The sequence below is a fragment of the Hemiscyllium ocellatum genome, chromosome 6 (assembly GCF_020745735.1).
Source record: "Hemiscyllium ocellatum isolate sHemOce1 chromosome 6, sHemOce1.pat.X.cur, whole genome shotgun sequence".
Lineage (NCBI taxonomy): Eukaryota > Metazoa > Chordata > Chondrichthyes > Orectolobiformes > Hemiscylliidae > Hemiscyllium > Hemiscyllium ocellatum.
In genome coordinates this window covers 61,477,668-61,504,161 of record NC_083406.1, presented here as the reverse complement: position 1 = coordinate 61,504,161, position 26,494 = coordinate 61,477,668, and the positions used below count along the sequence as shown (strand labels likewise).

General features: G+C 39.9%; 1 protein-coding gene across 2 annotated transcripts in view; it reads right to left on the bottom strand.

The window, feature by feature from the left end:
- dlg2 (discs, large homolog 2 (Drosophila)) overlaps nt 1-26,494 on the bottom strand; it is an 876,537-nt gene that overhangs the window by 461,285 nt on the left and 388,758 nt on the right. For both annotated transcript variants that reach the window (XM_060825990.1, XM_060825991.1), the window contains exons 7-10: nt 24,749-24,873; nt 19,691-19,860; nt 9,816-9,952; nt 8,278-8,422 (exon numbers count right to left, since the gene is read on the bottom strand). In XM_060825990.1, the coding sequence (XP_060681973.1) occupies nt 8,278-8,422; nt 9,816-9,952; nt 19,691-19,860; nt 24,749-24,873 (577 nt within the window). The remainder of the gene's footprint in view (nt 1-8,277; nt 8,423-9,815; nt 9,953-19,690; nt 19,861-24,748; nt 24,874-26,494) is intronic.

Genomic DNA, 26,494 nt, shown 5'->3' with positions numbered 1-26,494 from the left:
CCAGGCTGTTGCCTGGAATGGAGAATAGGTCGTACGAGGATAGGTTGAGAGTGCTAGGCCTTTTCTCATTGGAACGGCGAAGCATGAGGGGTGACTTGATAGAGGTTTATAAGATGACCGGGGGAATAGATAGAGTAGACAGTCAGAGACTTTTTTCCCTGGGTACAACAGAGTGTTACAAGGGAACATAAATTTAAGGTGAAGGGTGGAAGGTATGAGGGGATGTCAGGAGTAGGTTCTTTACCCAGAGAGTGGTGGGGGCATGGAATGCACTGCCTGTGGGAGTGACAGAGTCAGAATCATTGGTGACCTTTAAGCGGCAATTGGATAGGTACATGGATAGGTGCTTAAGCTAGGACAAATGTTCGGCACAACATCGTGGGCCAAATGGCCTGTTCTGTGCTGTATTGTTCTATGTTCTATGTTCTACCTCGACAGAACAGCAAAGGTTTCTTTAAATGGAAGAGAAAAGCCAAAGTGAGAATAGGCCCCTTAGAGATGAGGCTGGGGAACTAACAACAGGGAATCAGGAAATGGTTGAGAAGTTATATAAATAGGTTGCATCTGTCTTCACAGTAGGAGGTACCAAATACTCAATAATCAGAAGTCAGGAGTTGGGGAGGAAACAAATAAAATAACTATTACAAGAGAAAAATGCGCCAGGAAAACTAAAAGTCACCTGGATCTGATGAGATGTAACCTTGGATATTAAAGAAAGTAATGCACTATACACTAATAGCAATCTTCCAAGAATCCTCAGATCCTGCGGAAGGCCCAGAGGTTTGGAAAACCAATGTAACATCTTTATTGAAAAAGGAAGGAAACTTAAAAAAAGTGGCAACAAAAGGCCAGTTCTGTGGACATTTGTATTGGGAAACTGTTAAGCATTCATTATAAAGGATGCATAATGCTCTACACCCTTCCTATTCATATATCCATCGAGATGCCTTTTAAATGTTGTAATTGTACCAGCCTCCACCATTTCTTCCAGAGCTCATTCCACAAATGCACCACCCTCTGCATGAAAAGGTTGCCCGTTAGGTCCCTTTTAAATTCTTACCCTCACACCTTAAATCTATACCCTCTAGTTTTGGACTATCCTGCCAAAAAGACCTTGACTATTCATCCTATCCATGCCCCTCATGATTTTATAAATTGCTATAAGACCACCCCTCAGCCTCCAATGCTCCATGGAATATAGGTCCAGCCAAGTCAGCCTTTCCCTATCGCTCGAATCCCCTAACCCTGGCAACATCCTTTTAAATTCTTTCTGAACCCTTTCCAGTTCCACAACATTCTTCCTATAGCAGGGAGATCAGAATTGAATGCGTATTCCAAAAGTGGCCTAACTAGTGTCCTGTACAATTGCAACAGGATCTCCCAACTCCTGTATTCAGTGCACTCACCAAAAAAAGCAAGCCTACCAATCGCCTTCTTCACTATCCTCTCTATCTGAGACTTCACTTTCAAGGAACTATGAATGTGCACTCCAAAATCTCTTTGTTCAACAACAGTCCCAAGGATCTCACCATTAAGTGTATAAGTCCTGCCCCGATTTGTTCTACCGAACAAATGATGCATCTTATATTTGTTTAAATGATAAAAGATAGAGGGAAACTTACAGAGAATTGGGATAAGGGGACACTTTCAGGACAGCAACCTATAAGATATGGTATGCCACAGTGATCAATCCTTGGACAATAGTTATTTACAATACATATTAATGGATTAGATAAGGCAAGTGAATATACTGTAGCCAAGATTGTGGCTGACGCAAGGTAGGTGGGAAGGCAAGGGGATGACACAAAACGTCTGCAAAGGAATATTGACAATATAAGTGAGTGGGGGAAACTTGACAGGAAGAACTGAGGAGCTGAATATTATTTACATGGAAAGCGTGTAGAAAGCTATGGAACAGAGGGATTTGGGAATCCTCATCCATCAATCACAAAAACCTACAATCCAAATTGAACAGGTAATAGTGAAGATAAATGGAATGATGGCCTTTGTTTCAAAGGGAATGGAATACAAAGCTAGGGAGGTTTTGCTAAAATTATTCAAGTCACTAGTCAGACCTAAGCTGGAATACTGTGAACAGTTATGGGTTCCTTATCAAATGCACGATGTATAGACATTAATGGCAGTCTAGAGAAGGTTCACTAGGCTGATATCAAAATAGGTAAAAACAATGACTGCAGATGCTGGAAACCAGATTCTGGATCAGTGGTGCTGGAAGAGCACAGCAGTTCAGGCAGCATCCAAAGTGCAGCGAAAGTGTAAAGTGCAGCCCTTCCTGATGAAGGGCTTTTGCCCGAAACATCGATTTCGCTGCACTTTGGATGCTACCTGAACTGCTGTGCTCTTCCAGCACCACTGATCCAAAATCTGATATCAAAACAGAGAGACTGTCTTATGCGAATAAGGATTATTCATCATTCTTCTACAACTCAGAGTAACTCAAATGTCAATGTCATTCCTTACACACTAGTCTTACAGGTACTAGTGGAATCCACAAGCTTTGCAAAGGACTGGCCTAGCGTGCCAGAAGCCACCTTCTCGACCACTGAGAAGGAAAGTACAAATGAAGGGAGAATCAGAAGGACTATCTTCTGCAACCTCCAACAACTCAAATTCTGAGACCTCAGTGGAAATATTAGCCTTAGAAAATTTGGGAGCACAAGATGGTGAACACCATACTGCAGTAGCTTCATGCCTAGCTAAAGGAAAAATGTCCCAGGCCACTGGCACACAGAAAGCTGCTGGAGGACAGGCACCTACTCAGACACGGCAGAGACAACCCAATGATGTTGTCAGTCAGGGACTGCATCCCCAGGGAGAAAAGGAGCAGAAGTTAACCACCCCGACCTCAACTTCACCTGGACCATCTCAGACTCCTCCCTCCCCTTCCTAGACCTTTCCATTTCTATCTCGGGCAACCGAATCAACACGGTCATTTACTATAAACCAACTGACTCCCACAGCTACCTAGACTACACCTCCACCCACGATGCCCCCTGTAAAAACGCCATCCCATTTTCCCAATTCCTTCATCTCCGCCGCATCTGCTTCCAGGAGGACCAGTTCCAATACCGTACAGCCCAGATGGCCTCCTTCTTCAAGGACCGCAGTTTCCCCCCAGACGTGATCGACGATGCCCTCCACCGCATCTCCTCCACTTCCCGCTCCTTCGCCCTTGAGCCCCGCCCCTCCAACTGCCACCAGGACAGAACCCCACTGTTTCTCACCTACCATCCCACCAACCTCCATATACAGCGTATCATCCGCCGTCATTTCCGCCACCTCCAAACAGATCCCACCACCAGGGATATATTTCCCTCCCCTCCCCTATCAGTGTTCCGAAAAGACCACTCCTTCCGTGACTCCCTTGTCAGGTCCACACCTCCCACCAACCCAACCTCCACTCCCGGCACCTTCCCCTGCAACCGCAAGAAATGCAAAACTTGCGCCCACACCTCCTCCCTTACTTCTCTCCAAGCCCCCAAAGGATCCTTCCATATCCGCCATAAATTCACCTGCATAAAATACCCATCATCTATTGTATCCGCTGCACCTGATGTGGCCTCCTCTATATTGGGGAGACAGGCCGCCTTCTTGTGGAATGTTTCAGAGAACATCTCTGGGACACCCGGACCAACCAACCCAACCACCCCGTGGCTCAACACTTTAACTCCCCCTCCCAGTCCACCAAGGACATGCAGGTCCTTGGACTCCTCCATCGTCAGACCATAACAACACGATGGTTGGCGGAAGAGCACCTTATCTTCCACCTAGGAACTCTCCAACCACAAGGAATGAATTCAGATTTCTCCAGTTTCCTCATTTCCCCTCTCCCCACCTTGTCTCAGTCAAATCTCTCGAACTCAGCAGCGCCTTCCTAACCTGCAATCTTCTTCCTGACCTCTCCACCCCCACCCCACTCCAGCCTATCACCCTCACCTTGACCTCCTTCCACCTATCGCATCTCCAACGCCCCTCCCCCAAATCCCTCCTCCCTATCTTTTACCTTAGCCTGCTGGAAACACTTTCCTCATTCCTGAAGAAGGTCTTATGCCCGAAAAGTCGAATCTCCTGTTCCTTGGATGCTGCCTGACCTGCTTTTCCAGGAACACATTTTCAGCGAAGATAAATATTGCCCAGGCTTCAGGAATTCAGCTACATTATGAAGTCCAAACTGCTCTGTTTGTCTGCTTATGTGGACAGGTTAATGGCTGCCAGGTCCAGAACCCACTGGAGAGGCATATATACCTACGCACCATCACACAAGCCTTTGATCCTCAAGACTAAAGTCTATGCGTTAGAGAGATGGGAAACCTGGCAGGCACTGCACATGCCTTTCCTCATATGGAGACACAATAGTAACAGCAGGCACCTGCACAGGAGGAGACTCCGGAGGTGGTAGTTATGTTTATGCATTATCTAGCTCCTTGAAACCAGACTGCTCTTGATCCTGGACAAACAGTTCACTTGCATGATCACCTTCCAATCTATATTTTACCTTAGAACCCCTACTAATTAAGGTTGACCCTTTCACAATTATCATCCCTCATTCCCCCAGCCTATAGCTCCTAATGAATAGGTTCCTGAGTCTCTTTCCAATAGCAGCAAGCCCCCTCGTCTCCCCACCAACTCCACCACTCCTCTTAATTTTTCAGGATGAAACTCATTATTGTGGCCAATATTTTGGACCGGTATTAAAGACTCCCTTTAACTACTGTGCCAGCACTCCCTGACTAATTATTGCCTCAGTGGTCTTCAATGAGGACTACATCCTTAAGTCTTTGAAATATTGCTGCCTACATGGTACATACTGCCTTAAAACATGTGTACCCTCTTGACTGAGGACCACTGACAAGCAAGGTAACATTAAATAAAACAAAAAACTCTGGATGCTGAAGAGCTGAAACAAAAACAGACACTGGAGAAACTCAGCAGGTCTGGCCTCATCTGTGAAGAGAAAGCAGAGTTAATAGTTTGTATAAAATTACCCTTTTTGAGAACTGGTAGTAGCTATAAAAAAGATGCTATTTACACTAGTGTCATGATCCAAGAGCAGATTGGGAGGATGAGTGGATAGGTTGAATCCCAGCCCAAAGAGAGAGGTATGACTCTTAGTTAGTTAGGAGAGAAGAAAAACTGAAAATGGGGAAACTGAGTAGGTAAACATGTGTTGGATATGCCTAGTTGTTGGACTGCTACTTGTTGCTCTGATAAAAAATGTGCATATCCTGAAATTAATCCAAAAGGTTTGACAGGTTGCGGGGCAACAACTGAGCCACATTCTTAAGGTGGTGCTGGAAAAGCACAGCAGGTCAGGCAGCATCCAAGGAGCAGGAGAGTCAATGTTTCAGGCATAAGCCCTTCATCAGGAATGTTCTTAAGGGACCATGTGTGACTGCGTGTTCAGGATTTGAAGTCTTTTGCAACTATATCGGCATGACACAAATGAGAAAACCATGACTCAGCAAACATTTTCATTTTCCAATTAAATCACAGCTTTCTGCATACATACGCTATGAACCTGGCCAAACCCCCTCAAAATATATTAAGGAGGCAGCCTGGAAGCTAATTTTCTCTTATTTAAAAAGCAAGTGTCAGGGCTTGCATTCCGAATGCAATTTGATTGGTCAAATTACCAGTCTTGAAGAAACACATTTTATTCATGCACTGTAGTTAAAATATAATAAAAGGAAGACAATATCAGAATAAATTAACTTTATTGCAAAGGGTTATTTAACTATTGAACTGCAACTGTTCCAATGTAGTAACATCCCATAAACACAAACTTTGGTAAAGGCAAATTCAGTAAAATAGATTTTCTCACATGCAATTCTCCAGTCCAGGAGAAAAAGACATCAACATCAGAGTGTAGCAGGAAGACATGCACTACAGCTTCCAACCCAGCAACTGCTGCAAGCTAAAATTAAAAGTCTTTGCTCTCGGGAACCTTGACTCCCTCCATTCAGGCTGCCATTATTGTTCCTATATTTTAAAAAACCCAAGGCCTCACAAGTTGTTTACTTTATTGACTTGAGCAGACCGATAGGCACCTTTGTCTCAATCTTTCTTCATAATAAAGAAAAGGACAAAATGCATCTCTTAAACACACAGGCCGAAACAAAATTAGTAATTGGTTATTTACATACTAAGATATGTCTGAATCCAAGGGTATAATAATGTAAGTAACCGAATCACTGGTGCAGCACCTTAGCATGTATCAGTGCAAGTCCCAAGTCTCAGTCCTATGTCCTTACCTCAATCCCCACACACCAGGCCTTGAGAAAGCTCAAATAAAAGGAGCAAATCTAAACATTAGTCTGACAAGGAAGTGAAGTGAAGTAACTGACTTGATGGTGAGAAATGCTATACAAATCATGGTTCTCCAGGAAACAAATTTGAAGGGTAGCAAGGCAAGAAAAATTGACAATGAATATAAATGTTACAGCTAATGACAGAATCGGAAAAGAAACTGTACTGAACAGTAATCATAGAAAGAAATCTTAGAAACTCTGCAGTGTGGAAACAGGCCATTTGGCCCAACAAGTCCACACCGACCAACCGAAGAGTAACCCACCCAGACCCATTTCCCAACCCTATTGCTCCAGATTTACCCCTTACTAATATCTACCCTACAGAACGTTGAACACTGTGGGCAATTTAGCATGGCCAATTCACCTAACTTGTATATCTTTGGATTGTGGGAGGAAACCAGAGTACCCGGAGGAAACACACACAGACACAGGGAGAATGTGCAAACTCCACACCTGAGTCGCCAGAGGCTGGAAATGAACCCAACTCCCTGACCTGTGAGGCAGCAATGTTACGCACTGAGCCACATCAAAGTGAAGGTGTGAAGATTATAGATGGAGACTTTGGAGAAAGTGAGCAGTTTCATGTGCTTGGTCAGGACTTGGAGATGCCGGTGTTGGACTGGGGTGTACAAAACACACACACACACACACACACACACACACACACATACATATACGTTTGTGGGGTGAATTTGTACTTGCAGAGTTACATTGTACTTTGCTCAAAAACTGCATGAATTCATGTAAAACTCTGTTACCTCACTTTTTAGATTAGAATCAATCTAAACATCATGTAATAGACAGAGAACACAGGGGGTTAACACCTTCAACATATTATCCAGCTAGCACCAATTGTTACAGTTAACCTGAGAATGCAACTTTTAAAAAGTTTTGTGATTTACATGTGAAAGAAGTGAAACTATCATGGTATCGAACAGATGAAAGACTCAATCGACAATCAAGATATTTTTCAATGTATAATTTCAGTAACATCACATTGTAAACTTTTTCTATAAATTCTGTGCCTGACAATTATGTCCTCCAAACCACCTGATGAAGGAGCGGCGCTCTAAAAGCTAGTGCGCTTCCAATTAAACCTGTTGGACTATAACCTGTTGTTGTGTGATTTTTTTAACCATGTACTTGGTGTCAGTGCTGGTGAAAGATAGAAGTGAGGAAATAGAAATTAAGCAAATTTTGCTTTAGTTAGAGTACTGGAAAAAGTATTGTGGAGTGTTATGTGATCAAGCAGGGATTGAAATGGCATGGCCACCTGCTGTCAAGATTCAGAGAGAGACTGAGAGCAAGGAAATGTGGTGAGGTCAGTAATGAATGGCAAGAAATGGAACTGGAAGGCTTAAGGCCAGATGGAAATGTGTGATGGTGATAGACTTAAATGGTGACAGACTTAAAAACAATAATATTTGAAGAGGAATGACTGACTATGGCAGGGGAAGATAATCAGTTAGTATTGTGGTGACCCCAGGTGACCAGTCACTTAATCACAATGAATAATTCATCGGGATCTAAACAAAATGAAATCAAGCTTTGAATTTTGCTGTTTACAATTGCTTGACCTGATGTAAGCCAAACACTAGACAGTATTTAAAGTAAGATTTTAACTCATTCAAAACTCATTCACTAGCAGAGAGTCAAAATCAGGATTGAAGCCTCACTAGTCTTAACTCAAAACAAACTGTTAATTAAAATACTGTGCTTATAATTGCATTTCTGTTTTGCTGTAAAGCTAGAAATATTAACTTATTGATTTCTCTGAAGGTCTTATTGAGCTGAGAGAGTGGCAGCAGAATTTGCATGAAGAAAACTCAATATTGTTTCCCATGTGGTTAGTAACAGCATTAATCATTTAAACTGAGTGGTACAATTCTGAACAAACATACAGCAATAACTCAAGATTAAGATTTAAAGGATTAAAAAAAACACTCACAGTGTGTGATATCAGGAGGTCCATAAGGGTCGTTTATGTAAACAGTAGCAGGTTTTGCAACCTTAAGATATACCACATCTGCTGTGTGTTTCAGCACCGCTACAGCTTCTTCATGTGCTATTTCTTCCAAGCTGTAGTTATTTACCTTTAAAGGAGAGGTTCAATATTGAAATTGAATTATCTTCTTAATTGCATTTATTGGTTGCTGTGCTGTATTTTATGAGAATATATAAATAAGCTGCAAAACATTCCTTCCTGAATTTGTATGCCACGCAAAGCAGTAAATATCAGTTTCAAGTATAACAACATAAGAATTCAACTTTCTTTGAAAGGAAATTCTCAAGTAACACCAATATCTGGGACTCTACTTTAGCAGACGAGTCAACAATCTAACATGTTAGCCAGGGATTTATGATCTATTGGAGTGAAATGACAGGGAATCATTCCCAGCATCTACATGCCCCTATGCTCACTGCATTTTACCCAAACAGGAAGGAGTCAGGCAACTCACCCACCCTTTTCTCAAATCAAGACCCTCAAGTGGTCAATTAGTGGAAAATTAAGAGTGCCTTATGAAGGCCTCTAGAATTTTACCTGGGCTGAAGAGGTTAGCACCAAATGGAGTCCAGTAATTTTCATCGCTCAGGCTGGCAGCTGGGAAGAGGGTGGGTACCTCTTTTAAGGGCCAAATTTACCCACCAGAGGCCCCACAATTTCTTCCCACGCCTGTGTTTTCTCTCTGCTCTGCCCAACAAAATCCAAAAGCTTGCCATCATTTCTAGCCTTGCCAGCCTGGGTTGCATTTGGTGCCATTGACAATAACCACAGGGACTGGGTGCAGTCTAACAGTGGTCATTGCTACCAGGCACTGCTGAGACCAGAGAACTGTCAGCCATATAGTTATGGGTAGGTCAATTAATGAATGAAGGAAAATCTTAACACAAGATACTGAAAGAATGTCAACAACCGTGGAATCATACTCGAATCTTGAATATCAAGGTCACTAAGGTAGGTCCTGTAATCATGCCTCACATTGAAGGTATAGGTTCCTGGCTGCTGCTTTAACTGGGAAACATTTTGTGATGTTCTGAGGAAGTTAAAGTAGCTGGGTAAACAAGAGTCATTTTTCTCCTGAATGGGAGTTTGGACCTTTACCAGAGGATGGAACCTATTTGGGAGAAAAAAAATCCAGTCTTCAATGGTCTACTAATCTTGTTAGTTTTGCAACACTAAATGCAAAATGCCTTCTTACATCTTACTTGTTGTATCCTACCTAATTGTGCACAAAACTCTAAAATCAGAAATTGCTGGAGAAACAGAGGTAATGTTTTGTGTCCAGTGACCCTTCCCCAGAATTATTCTAAAGGAGGGTCCCTGAGCTCAAAATGTTAACTCCATTTTCTCTCCCTAGATGCTGCCAGATCTGCTGAGTTTCTCCAGCAATTTTCGTTCTTGTTTCAGATTTCCAACATCTGCAGTTCTTTGTTTTATTTTATTCAAAATGTAATAATGTTCTTCAAAAAAATAAGATTCCTTACCATAAGCAGTCGATCCCCAATTTGTAATGTTCCATCTCTCTGCGCAGCTCCTCCATCAATTATTTTTGTAACATATATACTATTATCTCCTGGAATATGTTGATTACCCACACCACCAGCAATACTGAATCCCAATCCTACAAAATAAAAAAAATACCATTTAGAAAATACAATTCATGCAATTTTTAGTTTTCCATCAAGTTTTACTGTAAATTTCTTATATCTCAGAGAGACATGACATTTGCACTAGTTTCTATTTGCATTTGTATCCTAATAATGCTATTTTATGTCTACACCATGCTTCAGCTCTAGATTCTCACATTCTTTTACAGCTTTGTTTACATTTGATTGTGTACCAACCAGGGTTAACCAATGAAGAATACCAATAGTGAACAACCAACAGAATAATTAACACTACAAAGATCATTTAAAATTGTCAGGATCAAGCCTTTGGATAGTTATAGCAATAAAGCAATGCTGTTGATAATTATTATATCAATACTTTTCCTTGAGATGTTTTCACAAATGACTAAACTTGCAGACTAGTTTAGTTATTTTGTTGAATATATTACAACACCTAAAATATATCCTTTAACTTGTCCTTTTTTTCCCAACATACTTCACCATCTTCTAAAAGTAAATTTAAAATGGAATTCCAAAAGGGGACTGCAAGCTTCTTCAGTAATAGCTGAGTGAAAGAACCATCAGAAATACACAGGGTATGGTGAAGCCTATAAGCCTGAGGAATTGTTGCAATAATGCGGGTTGGAAAAATTTGAGGATGAGGATTTGAAACTAAATGTGCTGCAAGAAAGGAAGCTAATGTCAGTCAGTGGTGCTAAAGGCAATGGATAAATAATACTTAGTACAAAGCATAATTTGAATTTTGCACTTTAGACAAGTGAAAGTTTAAGACGAGTTGAGAAAGGAACATTGTTGTGCAAGATGCAAAGACGAGAGGCGAAGAAAGTTGCAAAACATTTTGCAGCAGTAATTCTAACTGGGATAGGAACACAGATGATATGCTGTGGTGATTGAAGGTATTAACCTTTGATGAAGGCTAGAAAATCAAATATCTAAAAATGATTATTTTCGTCTTCCTATTTCAAAATAGATGTTTTTATAAAAGCTACACCAAATACAAATCCACAAACAGGACTGTCCGGGCAAACCCATTGTTTCTGCTTGCTCCTGCCCCAGAGAACTCATCTCTTCCTACCTTGACTCAGTCTTTTCGTCCCTGGTCCAATCCTTGCCTATTTGCATGCACAATTACTCCGTTGTTTTATCCCACTTTTGGCATTTCCAGTTTGCAGGCACCAGCTGCCTCCTTTTTTACCATGGACGTGCAATCCCTTTGCACGTCCAACCCCCATCAGGATGGTCTTAGGGCTCTCCACTTCTTCCTGAAGCAAAGGCCTGAACCATGCCCACCTATCACCACCCTCCTCTGCTTGGTCAAGCTTGTCCTCACCCTGACAAACTTCTGTTTTAATTCCACTCATTTTCTTCAGGTCAGAGGTGTGGGCATGGATACATGCAAGGGCCCTAGTTATGCCTGTCTCTTCGTGGGGAACGTGGAACATTCCCTGCTTCAATCTTATTCTGGCCCCCACCCACAACTCTTCCTCCAATTCCATGGGTGCTGCTTCTCTCTCTCGTTCTGAATTAGAAACATTAATTGCTTTTGTTCCAATTTCCATTCCCACCTCACTTTCACCTGGTCTACCTCTGACTCCTCCCTTCCCTTCCTCGACATCTCTGTTTCCATTTCTAGTGATAGTCTAGCCACTATTATCCACTATAAATCCACTGACTATACATCCGCACACCTTGCTTGCTGTAAAGTCTCCATTCCATTCTCCCAGTTTCTCCGCCTCCATCTCATGTGTTCCGATGAGGCCAACTTTGACAAGAGCCTCCAAAATACCCACCTTCTTCCTTAACTGAGGATTCCCCAGCACCGTTCTTGACATGGTTCTGAACTGGGTCCAACACATCTCCTGCATTTCCACTCTCACGCCCTCTCTTCTCAACAGAGATCAGGTTCACCTTGTCCTTACTTACCATCCAATAGCATCCACATCCAGAAGTTCATCAGCTACCACTTCTGCCACCTCCAGATAGGTGTGACCATCAGACACATGTTCCCCTCCTCTCCATGTCTGCCTTCCACAGGGACTGTTCGTCCAGGACATCCTGGTCCACTTCTCCTTCATTCCCAACAACCCTCACAGCCCCACAGCACCTTACCCTGCAAGAACCAAGGTGTAACACCTACCCACTTACCTCCCCTTCCTCAATATTTAAGGGGCCAAACATATATTCCATGTGAACCTGCACTTCACACAATCTAGTCTACTGCATTCATTGCTCACAATGTAGTCTCCCCTAACTTGGGGAAACAAAGTGTAGACCGCTTTGCAGAACATCTACACTCAGCCCACAAAAAAGACTGAGCTTCCAGTTGCCTGCCACTTTAAAACACCAGTCTGTTCCCTGGCTAACATCTCTGCCTTGGGCTTGCTGTAGTGCTCCAGCAAAGCTCAGTGCAAGCTGGAAGACCAACACCTCATTTTCCTCTTGGGGATCTTGCAGCACTCAGGTCTCAATATCGAGTTCAATAATTTTAGGGTCTGAACCACATATCCTAGCCCCCAATCCCACACACCAGACCTTGTTATCACAATCTACCATTACGTGCCATCTATTGTTAGCCACTAATAATTTCCATTAACAGCTACGCACTCTCCTAGCCAGATTTCTGTTTTGTTTATGGCTAATACAAAAGCCTATTTTCATGTTAATTATTCATGCAGAACTTACATATCAATTAGTGAAGGTCTGAAGAATCTTAAGTGATTTTCAGATTGCAATAACAAGAGGTTTTCATGTTTTTCTCCTTTGTTATCTTTTTTTAAAAAGGGAGTAAACTAACTAATGGGCTAAAAGTTATGGCTATCTAATTTCACAGCTATTTGCCATTATTAAAAATAGTAGCTCTATGGTATGGGAAACATTGAGGTCGTGATTTAGCATTAACAACATTGTGGTTAAGACAGTCATAGAGTCATACAGCACAGAAAAAGTCCAACTTATACATGCCAACCAAGTTTCCCGAACTAAACTATTCCCATTTGCCTGCATTTGGCCCGTATCCCTCTAAACCTTTCCTGTAGACATTCCTGTCAAAATGTCTTTCAAATTTTGTAAATGTACCTGCATCTGCTACATCCTTTGGCAGTTCATTCCACAAACAAACGACCTTCTGAGTGAAAAGGTCGCCCTTCAGGTCCCTTTTAAATCTTTTCACTCTCACCTTAAAAATATGCCTCCTAGGTTTGAACTGCCCCACTCAAGGAAAAGACCTTTGATAGTCATCTCTCATGATTTTATTAACCGTTACATGATCATCCTGATATAAGTTGTTCTGCTGTAACATGCATTTCATTAACGTAAATTCACTGTATCGTGAATGACAAATTGGAGACTGTTTCTAAAGATCGAGCTTTTAAAATATGTGTTGATTGGAACACGATTATATTGCCAACATTATAAGTGCTGTTTCTAAAGCACAATTTGTCTACAACACTGGGTTGCTCAAGAACACAACCATTGTGTTATAGAAGTACGAGTAAAAAGTGAGGTCTGCAGATGCTGGAGATCACAGCTGAAAATGTGTTGCTGGTTAAAGCACAGCAGGTTAGGCAGCATCCAAGGAACAGGAAATTCGACGTTTCGGGCCAGAGCCCTTCCTGATGAAGGGCTCTGGCCCGAAACGTCGAATTTCCTGTTCCTTGGATGCTGCCTAACCTGCTGTGCTTTAACCAGCAACACATTTTCAGCTGTTATAGAAGTACTCCCTGTACATGAGGAAAAACTGGATCAATTAGGCTTGTACTCTAGAAGAATAAGAGAGGATCCCATAGAAACATGTAAAATGCTGATGGGACTAGACAGGCTTGATGCAGGAAGAATGTTCCCAATGTTGGGGAAGTCCAGAACTAAGGGTCACAGTCTAAGAATAACAGATAAGCCTTCAGGACTGAGATGCAGAAGAATTTCTTAACTCAGAGAGTTGTGAATCTGTGGAATTCTCTTCCACAGGAAGCTGTTGGGTCCAGTTCGTTAGATGTATTCAAGTTGGAGCTGGACATGGACCTTACAACTGAAGGGATCAAGTGGTATGGAGAGAAAGCAGGAATGGGATACTGAGATTGCACAATCAGCCATAATGATATTGACTGGTGCAGGTTTGAAGGGCTGAGTGGTCTATTCCTGCACCTATTTTCTATGTTTCTATGTTCATCCCTCAATTTCTTACACTCCATAAAAAAGTCCTAGTCTATCCAGATAAAAACCCTCCAATCCCAGCAACATCCTGGTAAATCGTTTCTGAATCATGTCCAGTTTAACAATATCCTTGTTATTGTAGGGTGACCAAAACTGTACAAATATTCCAAAATGAGGCTCATCAACATCCTGTACAACCTCAATACGACCTTCCAACTCCAATACTCAACGGTCTGAACAATGAAGGCAAATGTGCTAAACAGGTTCTTAACCACCCTGTCTACCTTTGGCCCAACTCTCGAAGAACTATGTTCCTGAATCACTCGATCTCTCTGTTCGACAACACTATCCAGGGCCCTACCATTAACTCTACAAGAAACTACCCTTGCTTGTTTTACCAAAATGCGAAACCTCGCATTTATCTAAAGTAAACTCTACCTGCCACTCCTCAGCCTATTGGCCTAATTGATCAAGATACCTTTGTAATCTTAGATAACCTTCATCCACAAAATTATTATCTATGCCTCCTAAAATCTCATTCAAAACATTTGTATAAAAGAAAAACAAAAGCTGACCCTGCATCGATCCGTGCAGAACACCGATGATCACAATCCCTCCCCACCCCGCCCAGTCCAAAAAGCAACCCTCCATCACCACCCTCTGTCTCCTACCATTAAGCCAATTTTATATTCAATTGGCAAACTCTCCCTGAATACCATGTGATCTAACTTTACTAATTAGTCTACAATGAAGATCCTTGTCAAAGGATTTACTAATGTCCATACAGACAACATCTGTCACTCTACTCTCCTCAATCTTTTTGGTTACATACTCAAAAAACTCAGTCAAGTTTGTGAGACCATCTGAACTGGAAAAAATAACTTTCAGTAGTCCAAGTCGATAGGCTAGAAATGAGCCTAGAGATCAGTGAATTGTATTTGTGTGTCTTGGGAAGAGGCAGCAACAGAGAATCATATCTGGCAAATGTGCAGAAACTCACCAAAAGGAAGCACTTTTAACACTCATGGATGTAGTAAAAAATCTTATGGATTAATACTTCACACTGTGGTTGTATCAACATAAAATATATTCATGGAAGAAAATGTACAATCTTTTTGTTGTTAATGATAAAATATTTCCAAATTATTAAACAGCTTTAATTTTTATTTTTGCTTGTGTAATAAACATATGGTCTCTAGTGAAAAAATATGTTAACATTCCCTGATGAAAATTTACCAGGACATCGACATTAAAGAATTGCAAATTATTTACGCCTAACCATTACATCAGAGAGTCTTTGAGATGCAACCTGAAAGTTCAGCATAACTCTGAATGCAGTACAACCACCTGATGAAGGAGCAGCACTCCGAAAACTAGTGCCTTAAAAAAAAACCTGTTGGACTATAACATGGTGTCGTGTGATTTTTAACTTTGTTCGCCCCAGTCAAACACCGGCTCCTCCATATCTGAATACAGTGTAATTGCTGTCGAGTGCAGAGTTGAAAAATCAATTCACGTGAACAAAAGATTTGCAGATTTGCAAATATTAAATTAAATAACTTTCAAACATGTCGAAAGTTAAATTGAATCTGTTGGCAACATCAGCAGGTACATATTTAGTAGAAATTATATGATACAGTCTCTATAATTACTAATTACTATATGCCTGACCCATAATTAGTAATATCTATTCTGTCTGCAATCCCAACCACTATGGAAATTTCAGCTTACACAAATGATCTTCTATCCAGGTAGGACACTCTGAGCACATCTGGACCTGTTAGATACATCTGGTGTTGCAAGACCAAGAGACTCTACGGCACAGTAAGCTTCCGCAACCGCAAGTGCAAACCCTATATTGCACTTAGACATACAAGGTGGGCAAGGAAGAAGAATACAATTAGAGGGATTATAGGTGGCATGAGTGATACTGCATTTTAAATAGCATCTCATATCTGAATATGTGCATTTTCACCTGTTTCACCTCACTTGTTTGATAGTCATTTTTTGCTGTAGGACTAGGTCACTTGGAGACCATGTCAGAGTTAAACTATATCTTCACCCACCCCAAGGAGAATTGATCTTATAACAGCACGAATTGGTCATCTCTGAGAAGCATTTTAGATGGCTATATGTTTCACATATCCTTCAATCTTTATATTAATGACTGCAGCTAAGACTTAGTACTTTTTTGCCGAGATTACAAATTGAAAAATTATTGAGAAAGTATTGTGATAGGTCATTGCCACTACTCGTGTTTGACATTTATGGTCAATTTGTATTCAGAAGAACAGTCAATAGTCTCAAAAAATTAACTCTTTTCTCTCCACAGAGTTTCTCCAGCCTTTTTTTTGTTAAAGGTGAAAAAAATACTGGGGCTGGTCAACTTAAATTATTAACATTTTTCCTGTTTGCCAATTTGTTGCACATTTTATATATAGATCTATGAAGAAATGACAGTAGTTTCAATGTGTGCCGCAGTTTTACTCACAGTGTTTTAATTGCCTGCTACATGCTTCTTCTGTATCCACCAAGTCCATGCCCAGGCTTAGCAGTCAAGTGTAGTGAGAATGAAATCGTTCATGAGTAACAAAACTAGTAAGCAGGTACAGCAGATAGTAAAGAAAGCTAATGGAATGTTGGCTAATGTAGCGAAATGAATAGAATATAAAGGTAAGGAAGTATTGTTACAACTAAACAAGGCATGGGTGAGAGTGCACCTGGAGTATTATGCATAGGTTTAGTCCCCTTATTTGAAGAAAGATGCAGTGACATTGGAGACAATTCAGAGGAGGTTCACCAGATTGATCCCAGAGATGAGGAGTTTGTCATATGAAGAAAGATTGAACAGCTTAATCCTATACTCTCTGGAATTTAGAAGAATGAGGGGAGATCAAATTGAGGTATTCAAGAAGATAACAAGTGTAGATAAAAAAAGATATAGAACAAATGATTCCTCTTGTGGGCCATTTCAGGATGAAAGGTCATCGTCTTAGTATTAGGAGTAGCAAATTAAAAACAGAGTTGAGGAGAAACTACATCTCCCAACTGGTTGTGAATCTGTGAAATTCACTAACCCAAAGTGCAGTGGATGCTGGGAGAGTGAGTAAATTTAAGGAGGAGTTAGACAGATTTTTAACTGGTAATGGGTTGAAGGGTTATGGGGAGAAAGCAGGAAAATGGGAGTAAGGAGCATACAGCCATGACTGAATGGTGGAGCAGACTCAATGGTCCAAATGGCTTAATTCTGCTCCTACATCTTATGAACTTATGAAAAGAAAAGACATCAATCAAATATTGAATAACTGAACACTATAAAAAGAACACATTTGCAATTGCCAGTTTATCTAACTATCTTTATAAGTCATGGTTTGGAGATGCCAGTGTTGGACTAGGGTGCACAAAGTTAAAAATCACACAACACCAGGTTATAGACCAACAGGTTTAATTAGAAGCAGTAGCTTTCAGAGCACTGCTCCTTCATCAGGTGGTTGTCAGCAGTGCTCCGAAAGCTAGTGCTTCCAATTAAACCTGTTAGACTATAACCTGGTGTTATGTGATTTTTGTCTTTGTAACTGCTACTTTATCTGGCACCTTTGATCAAAAAGTGTTGTTGACTTGTCATACAAACTGCTATGTGACTTATTATATTTGCTACCACAAGAAAAAGAAATATAGAAATAAGTAGTCAGGTTTGATAGTACATACTGGATTGTAATTCATTGACATCCCACAAGATTTGTAATAACGTACATGTGCTTTATAAGTGTTATTCCAATTTTGTTTATTTTTTTCACATCAAATACTGTTTAATATTGTCACATATTCAATATCTACATTACTACAAAAGGCAGTCAACAGAGCTAGAAGAAGACAAGCATCTTCTTCCTAAAATCTAAGAAAGATTAGCATATTTTCATGATTCCACAGCCTTGAAAAAGCTTGAAATGTGTTGAAACTGTCTTCAGATATCACTGGCAGACCAAATACCTTACAGCTTTTATTACTCATGAAGGGGTATTTCAGCACCACAGAATTTGCTATGGATTAAGTTCAGCATTATTGCATTCTAGAAGATTGTTTTTTTTCAGTTTTGTCAGAGTTTGAGGGGACACTCAACATTGACAATTTTGGTACAATGAAAAATTGAGCAGCAGTTTACAATGGTGTTTACTAGAACCACACAATGTAAATTGATGCTCAACAAGGACAAATGCTCTTTCACAGACCCAAAACTGTACTTTGTGGGAACAGCTGGAGTAAAGCGTACATATCAATCACAAAGGCATTTATGTATTTCCAATCCTATCCAGCATGAAAGAATTTGAACAGTTGCTCAGTCCTGTAAATGTTTATCACAAATCTGTTTATATTGGCTGGCAGAAATCACCTAGCCACTTTGGAAGCTATTGCAGAAAGATGTGCAATGGAAATTGACAACTGTATAGCAAGGAATGTTTGGCACGTTATAGGCAAAGGTAGCATCTGCTTCAGTCCTTACATATTTCATTCCATATGATGAAATTTATGTTACATTAACTGAGCCACAAAAAGTTATTGGAGCGTAGTCTTGCAGTAAATTGAGGGAAGGAAATGACCAGTCACATATGCATCACGATTATTATCAGAAACAAAACAGAAATACTCTACTAGAGAGTAGGATGAAGTGTTGGTTTGCATCTACTCTTGTGAAAGTTGGCACATACATCAAGATAGCAGAAAGTTCACTCTCTACACTGATCACCAAGTACTAGGATCTGGTCATCAACATTTACACATGTACAAATTGTTAGATCACTTTTATTGGCATAACTTTGAGATTGAGTGTCTCACAAGTTTCAGGGACTAGGCCACAACTTCAACGACAGTATAGTAATTGATACATTTATATTTCAAAGATTACTTATGCACTTAAAGATAGCCACACTCTTAAAAACGACTAGCTGACACTTATCACTTTGGATGGTTTAATTTAAAAGAAAGTCTTCAATTTTACTAGGAGGAAAATAAGTCATCTTCAATTTATGTCAGCTGATTTCTAAGACTCACTGTACTGGATTGATTAAGCCTAGGTATGAAATCAGAGTTAGATAAACTCAGCTGAAGAATGAATTAGAAGCCACACCCAGAAGTATGTCGCAAATATTTAAAACTTATTACATTCAGAAATTACTAATATGTCTGAGTAGCTTTGATATACAAAATCTAAAATGGATTTAATTCCAAGAACATTAAGTGATTTTTTTTAAATTTTCTGAAAAAGTGACCTTAATTAGAATAACAACACGATAAACCTTCCAATTATGTCCTTTAACAGAGATATTCCATCCTCTCAGAAAAGGCTAGTATTTAAAAAAACAATAAAATTTGAACACAAACATTTTGGGATTACAGGTGAGAAATGAGTACTTATAAATATTATAAGGTTACATGCCTTAAGAAACAAATTTAGCACATTTGATCTACACAGAAAAAGCAAATTAAAATTACTCAACAAGTTTTAACGTATTCCATTCATAATGCTTCAGTATCTGAGTCATAAATTGTTTTCCTTTATTTGTTTTCATTTAACTGAAGATTACCTTTGGGTCCTTTTATGAGCTTTATTTCTGTAATAGTCTCCAAAATAGGCCTTCGTCTACGCACATACAGTCGTACAATTGAACCAGCTTCTTTCAAGGCTTCTACAGCTCTACTGTGTGACACTTCAGATACATCAAATTCATTCACCCGTAAAATGCAGTCATTGACTCTAGATATCAAAAAGAAAACTTATTTTCATTTATGTGGTAAATAAATCCAGAATGTGTTGTCAGATATAACGAAAAAAGATAAGTAAAACTAAATAATCTGAAACAAATGCCAAACAAAACCTATTCATATTACCACATATTCCACAATGGATGTAGGCCAAAATCCAAAAAAAAAGCTGAGGGATGATTGGGAAATGGCTCTGTCATATTCTGTAATATTATCATTCCTTATTGTAAGGTAATATATTTACAATTTATTTGTTAGTTTGGTAGCAACATAACACCAAAATTCTAACTCATAGGAACATGCCACTCTTTGACTTTGTGAGGAAGGCAGTTTATTTGTTTTCATTATTCTTAGTACAGGTTTCCGATAAGCAATGGAAAAAGCAAATAAAATTGCTTATTGAAACCACTCTAACCATAATGCATGATTGTCTAATAATTATATCAATACCATTCTTACCATTTCACAGTTGCTATCAAGTAGCCCATACCAACATCTAGGGGAATCTTTTTTCTTAGATCTACCCAGCTAAAACCTGATGCCTGTTCCCTTCTCTTTATATCATCTCTTAATCATTATCATTACAGACCACCTCTACTATTTTTCTACCTTCCTGTAGATATTATACTTTGGTATATTCTATCCTCAGGCCTGTTTGCCTTATAGCCATAATGGCTGCCAATCCAAATAAATTTGCACTGTTAATTCATTCAACATTTTACTTATTCATTCTGTATTCATTTTAAATTAACTTTATTGTGTCACACACGCTAACCTAGCCCTTTGTTCGAATGTTGTTTTTCTCCCACATTTTTATTTTGTTTGGCTTGAATTACTTTACCTCTTTTGGTTTTCCTTTTAATTGTAATTCCCAAACTGTTATGACCTGGGGAAAAGCAGTTCATCATCGCTCTAATTCCTCAACCTCATGTGTCACAACATTTGTCACAGAAATTGAGGGTGCATACATGAGGATCAGTGGTCGGCACAACATCGTGGGCTGAAGGGCCTGTTCTGTGCTGTACTGTTCTATGTTCTAACATTAAAAAAATGCCTTTCTCCAGTTATAGAGATAGCCAATTAAATATATTATGAGGTTTTAAATTAAAATAACTAGATTTCTTAATAAACACAACTGATTTCTTTTCAAAACAAAACTTACAAAGTTAAAATGCAATAATTAACATATACAGTTGGAAAGATAAAAATATAAATGTGTATCCTTGATATAACCCAAAGCACACACTTAAACACACTTCAAGAAAAGAGAAGGAAAATATGGCTCTCTTGTATGGATTGACTTGCTGAAAGAAAACCACTTAAATCGGTGGGTTATTCTTGAAGGCATATGGTTAAAACATGGAATGTTCCATAGTTTGTTGCTCCGATACCTTGGCATGTATGATCAAGTCTTTAATAACACTCCAATTTAAAACTGAAATGAAAAGGAAAATCTTCTCTCTGAGAATTGTGGGGGCAGAGTCCTTGTGTCTACTTAAGGCTGAGATAGATTGTCGTTTGATGAGGAAATCAAGGGTCATAGGGAACTGGCAGGAAAATGAATGAGGAATGTCAGATCAGCCATGATTTTTTGAATAGCAGAGCTGGCTCATGGTGCCAAATGGTCAATTCTTATTCCTATTTCTTATGGTTGCCTCTGGAGTCTTCGCAGATGCCATTCACACAAGAGCTACAACACTGAGATGTTCCTTCAATCTCTCTTTTGCAAAAAGTCAAATGCTTTCATGTTGAACCCCCAACAAGGTGATTTATTTTTTCAAAACCAGAGAAACCAGCAAGACAGCCACCTTCTCATAGAGTTTTCTTTGAATTGAAGATGAGAACTAACCCAAAGCCAGACACTATTCAAACAGTTCCAGCTAGTGAACATCATCAGAAAAACAGTTATCATTGGTCACATGTGCAATATCAGATGTAAACAAACAGAAGGCTCAAAGATCACAAATCAGAGATTCTTCATTCCACTGGCATGATGTCATTACAAACAGAAAGGGAAATTAAAAATAAATAAGGAACTATTTACTGTGCATACATGGAACAAAATCTTTGCGTTATGTTAGGCTGAGGAATCCTTAGTCAATATGCATCCTCATCATATCAGTTCTCCTTGCAGCAAGAAGATCATTTTTTCAAAACAGTCCTCTCAGTTGATCCAGTTCCCCTCCCTTACTGTCACTACTTGCTGGTGAATGTCTCGGCAAACTGCTCAGCCCCATTGATCACTGCCATCACCACCTGCTGCAGGAGATCCTGTAAGCACAGACTGTTTCTGCCAATAATTTCAGATTTGTTGTCTGAAAATTTTGAAAGAGAAGAACATGAGTTATATGCAACTTGATGCAAGAACCTCTAGAAATCGCTTGGTGTCCAGAGAGCTCAAGTTGGGCTGAAGTTGCTTCCCTGCTTTAGCCAAAGTAAACTTTTCTCAATTTCAACAGTAATAAAAATGTCAGCAACTCTCCTGGACCAGTAATACCCCACTGTCTGGTTAGAGCAGTTGATTTTCTGTCATTTGGTGCCCTATTTGATCGTTGACTCCCTGAGGTTGTTGGGAAGTCTACAGTGCTTGAACTCTCTCCTCTTGTAATGAACCAGTTGGTCGAGGCCTCTTGTCTCCTCCAAAATCCTCTGCCTTCACCTCAGCTGTTCTTGTGCTGGTTAAGACTCTCTCAACAGCTGGTGTGGCAATGTAAACTGCAGAAGCTTAATAACTGCTCATGGACTGAATAAACGAACAAAAGATGGGGTGGCATGGTGACTCAGTGGTTAGCATTGCTGCCTCACAGCTCTAGGCACCCAAGTTTGATTCCAGCCTCGGGTAACTGTTTGTGTGGAGTTTGCACATTCTCCCCATGTCCGCATGGGTTTCCTCCCACAACACAGAGACATGCAGGTTAGATGAATTGTTCGTGCTAAATTGCTCATAGTGTTCAGGGATGTGTAGGTTAGGTGTATTAGTCAGGAGTAAATGTAGAGTAATAGAAAAGGGGAATGAGTGTGGGTGGGTTACTCATTGGAGGGTCAGTGTGGACTTGTTGGGCCGAATGATATGTTTCGATAATTCTATTCGATTTGATTCAATAAACTGGGGCACATGGAACGCAGCAGCAATAACTTTGTCTGGAATAAACTATTTAAGGAAAAGACAAATTTATATAGAAATTGAAAGCAATTAGCCATGTCTGACAAAGGAGTGGTGAAGGGTACATAAACAAAACTGCTTTGACACCTGCTTGATAAACCGGATGCTTTTTTTAACACAAAGGATAAGGATTGCCGTATGGAACAATTTAAGGAATTAATCAAATGAAACCTGTGTCTTCAAACAGACAGCTCAGGCCAAATATAACAAAGCGCAGTTATTATTACATATTTTATTGAGATCTCTCTCTTGATTTAACTTTAAAAATATACAACAGAGATACTAAGTCATCAGGAATGAGGCATTGAGCTAAGGGGATGGAAAGATAAATGGGAGGGGTATAGGACTGGGGGGAAGGTAGGTGAGAGTGCGATAAGTAGATAAAGGTTGGGGTAATGGTGATAGGTCAGAGAGGAGGGTGGAGCAGATAGGTGAGAAGGAAGATAGACAGGTAGGACAGGTCATAAAGGTAGTGCTGAGTTGGAATGTTGGATCTGGGATAAGGTTGGGTGAGAGGAAATGAGGAAACTGGTGAAATCCACATTGATGCCATACGGCTGGAAGATCCTGAGGTGGAAAAAGAGGCATTCTTCCTCCAGGCATTGGGTGGTTAGGGTTTGGTGATGGAGGAGGCCCAGGACCTGCATGTTCTTGGAGGAGCGGGAGGGGAAGTAGATGCGGTTGATTGATGCGGGTGTCCCAGAGCTGTTCTCTGAAGCGTTCTGCAAGGTGTCCTGTCTCTCCAACTTAGAGGAGACCTCATCGGGAGCAACAGTTACAGTAAATGATATTTGTGGAAGTGCAGGTAAAACTCTGATGGATGTGGAAGGCTCCTTTGGGGCCTTGGACAGAGCTGAGGGGGAGTAGTGGATGCAGGTTTTGCAATTCCTGTGGTGGCATGGGAAGGGGCTGGGAGGGGAGGACCTGACAAGAAAGTCGCAGAGGGAATGGTCTTTACAGAACACAGATAGGGGTGGGGAAGAAAGTATATCTTTGGTAGTGGGGTCCATGAGTAGGTGGCAGAAATGGCGGAGGATGAGGTTGCTGGGGTACATGGTGAAGACCAGGGGGTTTCTGTCCTTGTTGTGGTTGGACGGATGGGGTTCGAGGGCGGAGATGCGGGAAGTGGATGAAATGCACCGGAGAGCATCATCGACAACGTGGGAGGGTTCAGAAAACATTTACAAAATGTTGACAGTGTTAGTGGGTTTGAGCTACAAGGAGAGTCTGAACAGGCTGGAGCTATTTTCCCTGCAGCATCGGAGGCTGAGGGGTGACCTTATAGAAGTTTACAAAGTAATGAAGAGCATAGATAGGGTGAATAGCCAAAGTCTTTTCCCTAGGATGGGGGAGTCTAAAACCAGAGGGCATGAGGTTAAGGGGAAGGATTTAAAAGGGACCTCAGAGTCAACTTTTTCATGCAGAGGGTAGTGTGTGCGTGGAATGAGTTGCTGGAGAAAGTGGTGGAGGCTGTTACAATTACAATATTTAAAAGGCATCTGGATGCATATATGATTAGGAAGGGTTTAGAAGGATTTGGGCCAAATGTTGGTAAATGGGATTAAATTAATTTAGGATATCTGGTCAGCATGGACAAGTTAGATCAAAGGGTCTGTTTCCATGCTGTACAGCTCTATGACTCTATATTTCAAAACTAGCAGTCCCTGTTTCATTCTAGAGTATTTTAATATATCTTTAAAAAATTAAAATAGTTTACCTTAGCCGTCCATCTTCAGCTGCTGCTCCCCCAGGGATAATTTTCGTAATAAATATCCCAGGATCATCTCCAATATGAGGATTGTCTGTGCCTCCAGCTATACTGAATCCCAGGCCAGAATTACCCTGGCAGAAAAGGAAACGTTGGAATGCAATTTAGTTAATTTTATTGACAGAAAATCAATCAGTAACAAAGTTCCATGCACCAAAATAAATAGGTTGTAAAAATTGCAAGGCTAATTTAAATCAAAAGCTCTCTAACTGTCCATTGTCATGAGTTTATCCACCAAACAGCCTCATAAGGGTTTAAGGAGCCAACATAATGAATATGTTTTACTGATGACAAATGATTTGTGCAATTTGCATAGTATAGGCAACATTTCAGGTAATGTATCTACAGATAACAAATAAAAAGAAATAGTCAGCAAATACTGTCGAGTTAAAGAATGTGTGTCAAGGAAAATAATGGTTAATTTTTCAGCTTTTAAAAATGTGTTTCTTTTCTACTAAATCTATTTGTTAAATTCCATGACAAGAGTTAGCACCCTGATTTTTGACTTCTGTCTATTTTCCTATTCTTCCAGTTGCTTTGTTCAAATTTATAAGGTGCTGTTCTTTTCAAATTTCGACAAAGGACGATATAAAAAAAGATAAACTCTTTGTCGTATTTATTAATGCTGATGAACCTTTACAATTTCAGCAGTCCACAGATTATGCATATGGTGGAGATTTTCGTAAAGATCAAGCAGCAGTGCAAAATTTTTCCATAGTCATTCAGTGTATAAGATTTTACCTTTAAAATATGCCATATCCAATTTTTCTATTAATGATATACCTGAAGCCCATTTGAAATAACGAAGTTACACAAAAAACTCACCCAAAACGAAAACAAAAATCAGGTCAAACAGATTGTTGCATTGAATTAAATAGGAAATATTCTCTTCATGAAGATCAAGATACAACCATGATCAAACTATTTTCTCAAGGATTCAGAACTCAAAAATCATAAAGCCCTTTACTAATTTGAACCACTGATTCCGTCTCCAGATTACAAGAGTTGATAAAGCAAACTTTGGTTTAAATTTCTCCAGACTGTTTACAATATTAGACCTCTGTAAGATCACCTGTCTTAAGATCAAGAGCCTCCTGTCAGGGTTGAAAAGACTAGGCTTTGTCAGTCATTCTTATAATTCAAACTTCTAAAACTGGGTTTAATTTGAAGGTCATCATGCAGTGTCTGCACCACTTAAATAACTCGATATATATCCAGTGTGTTATGACAATCAGAATTGAACATGGTGTTAAAGGTATGATAAGATCAAAGCATAACGTAACTGGTTTCTTTTAATTTGTATTTTAGTTTCTTGGTTAATGATGGTTGATAGTGTTGTAGTACTGTCACTAGAGCAGCAATCCAGGACTCCAAACTAATTTCTGAGGGACATGGCTTTGTTTCTCATCATAGCAAGTGGTCAAGTTTGGATCATGTAAAAACCTTTGTGTAATAGTCATCATGCAAACATTGATAATTGTTGCCAATACTAATCTGGTTCATTAATATGTTTTCCAAAGGAAAATCTGCTGTTTTATCTGCTCTGACCTACAGGTGACTCCAGACCCTTAGCAATGTGGTTGATTTTGAATTGCCTTCATGGAGATTAGGGGTGGACAATAAAAGCTTTAGAAACAGTGTCAACCAATGAGTAATTTATAAAAATAAATATCTTTGTTAACTGCATTGTTTGAG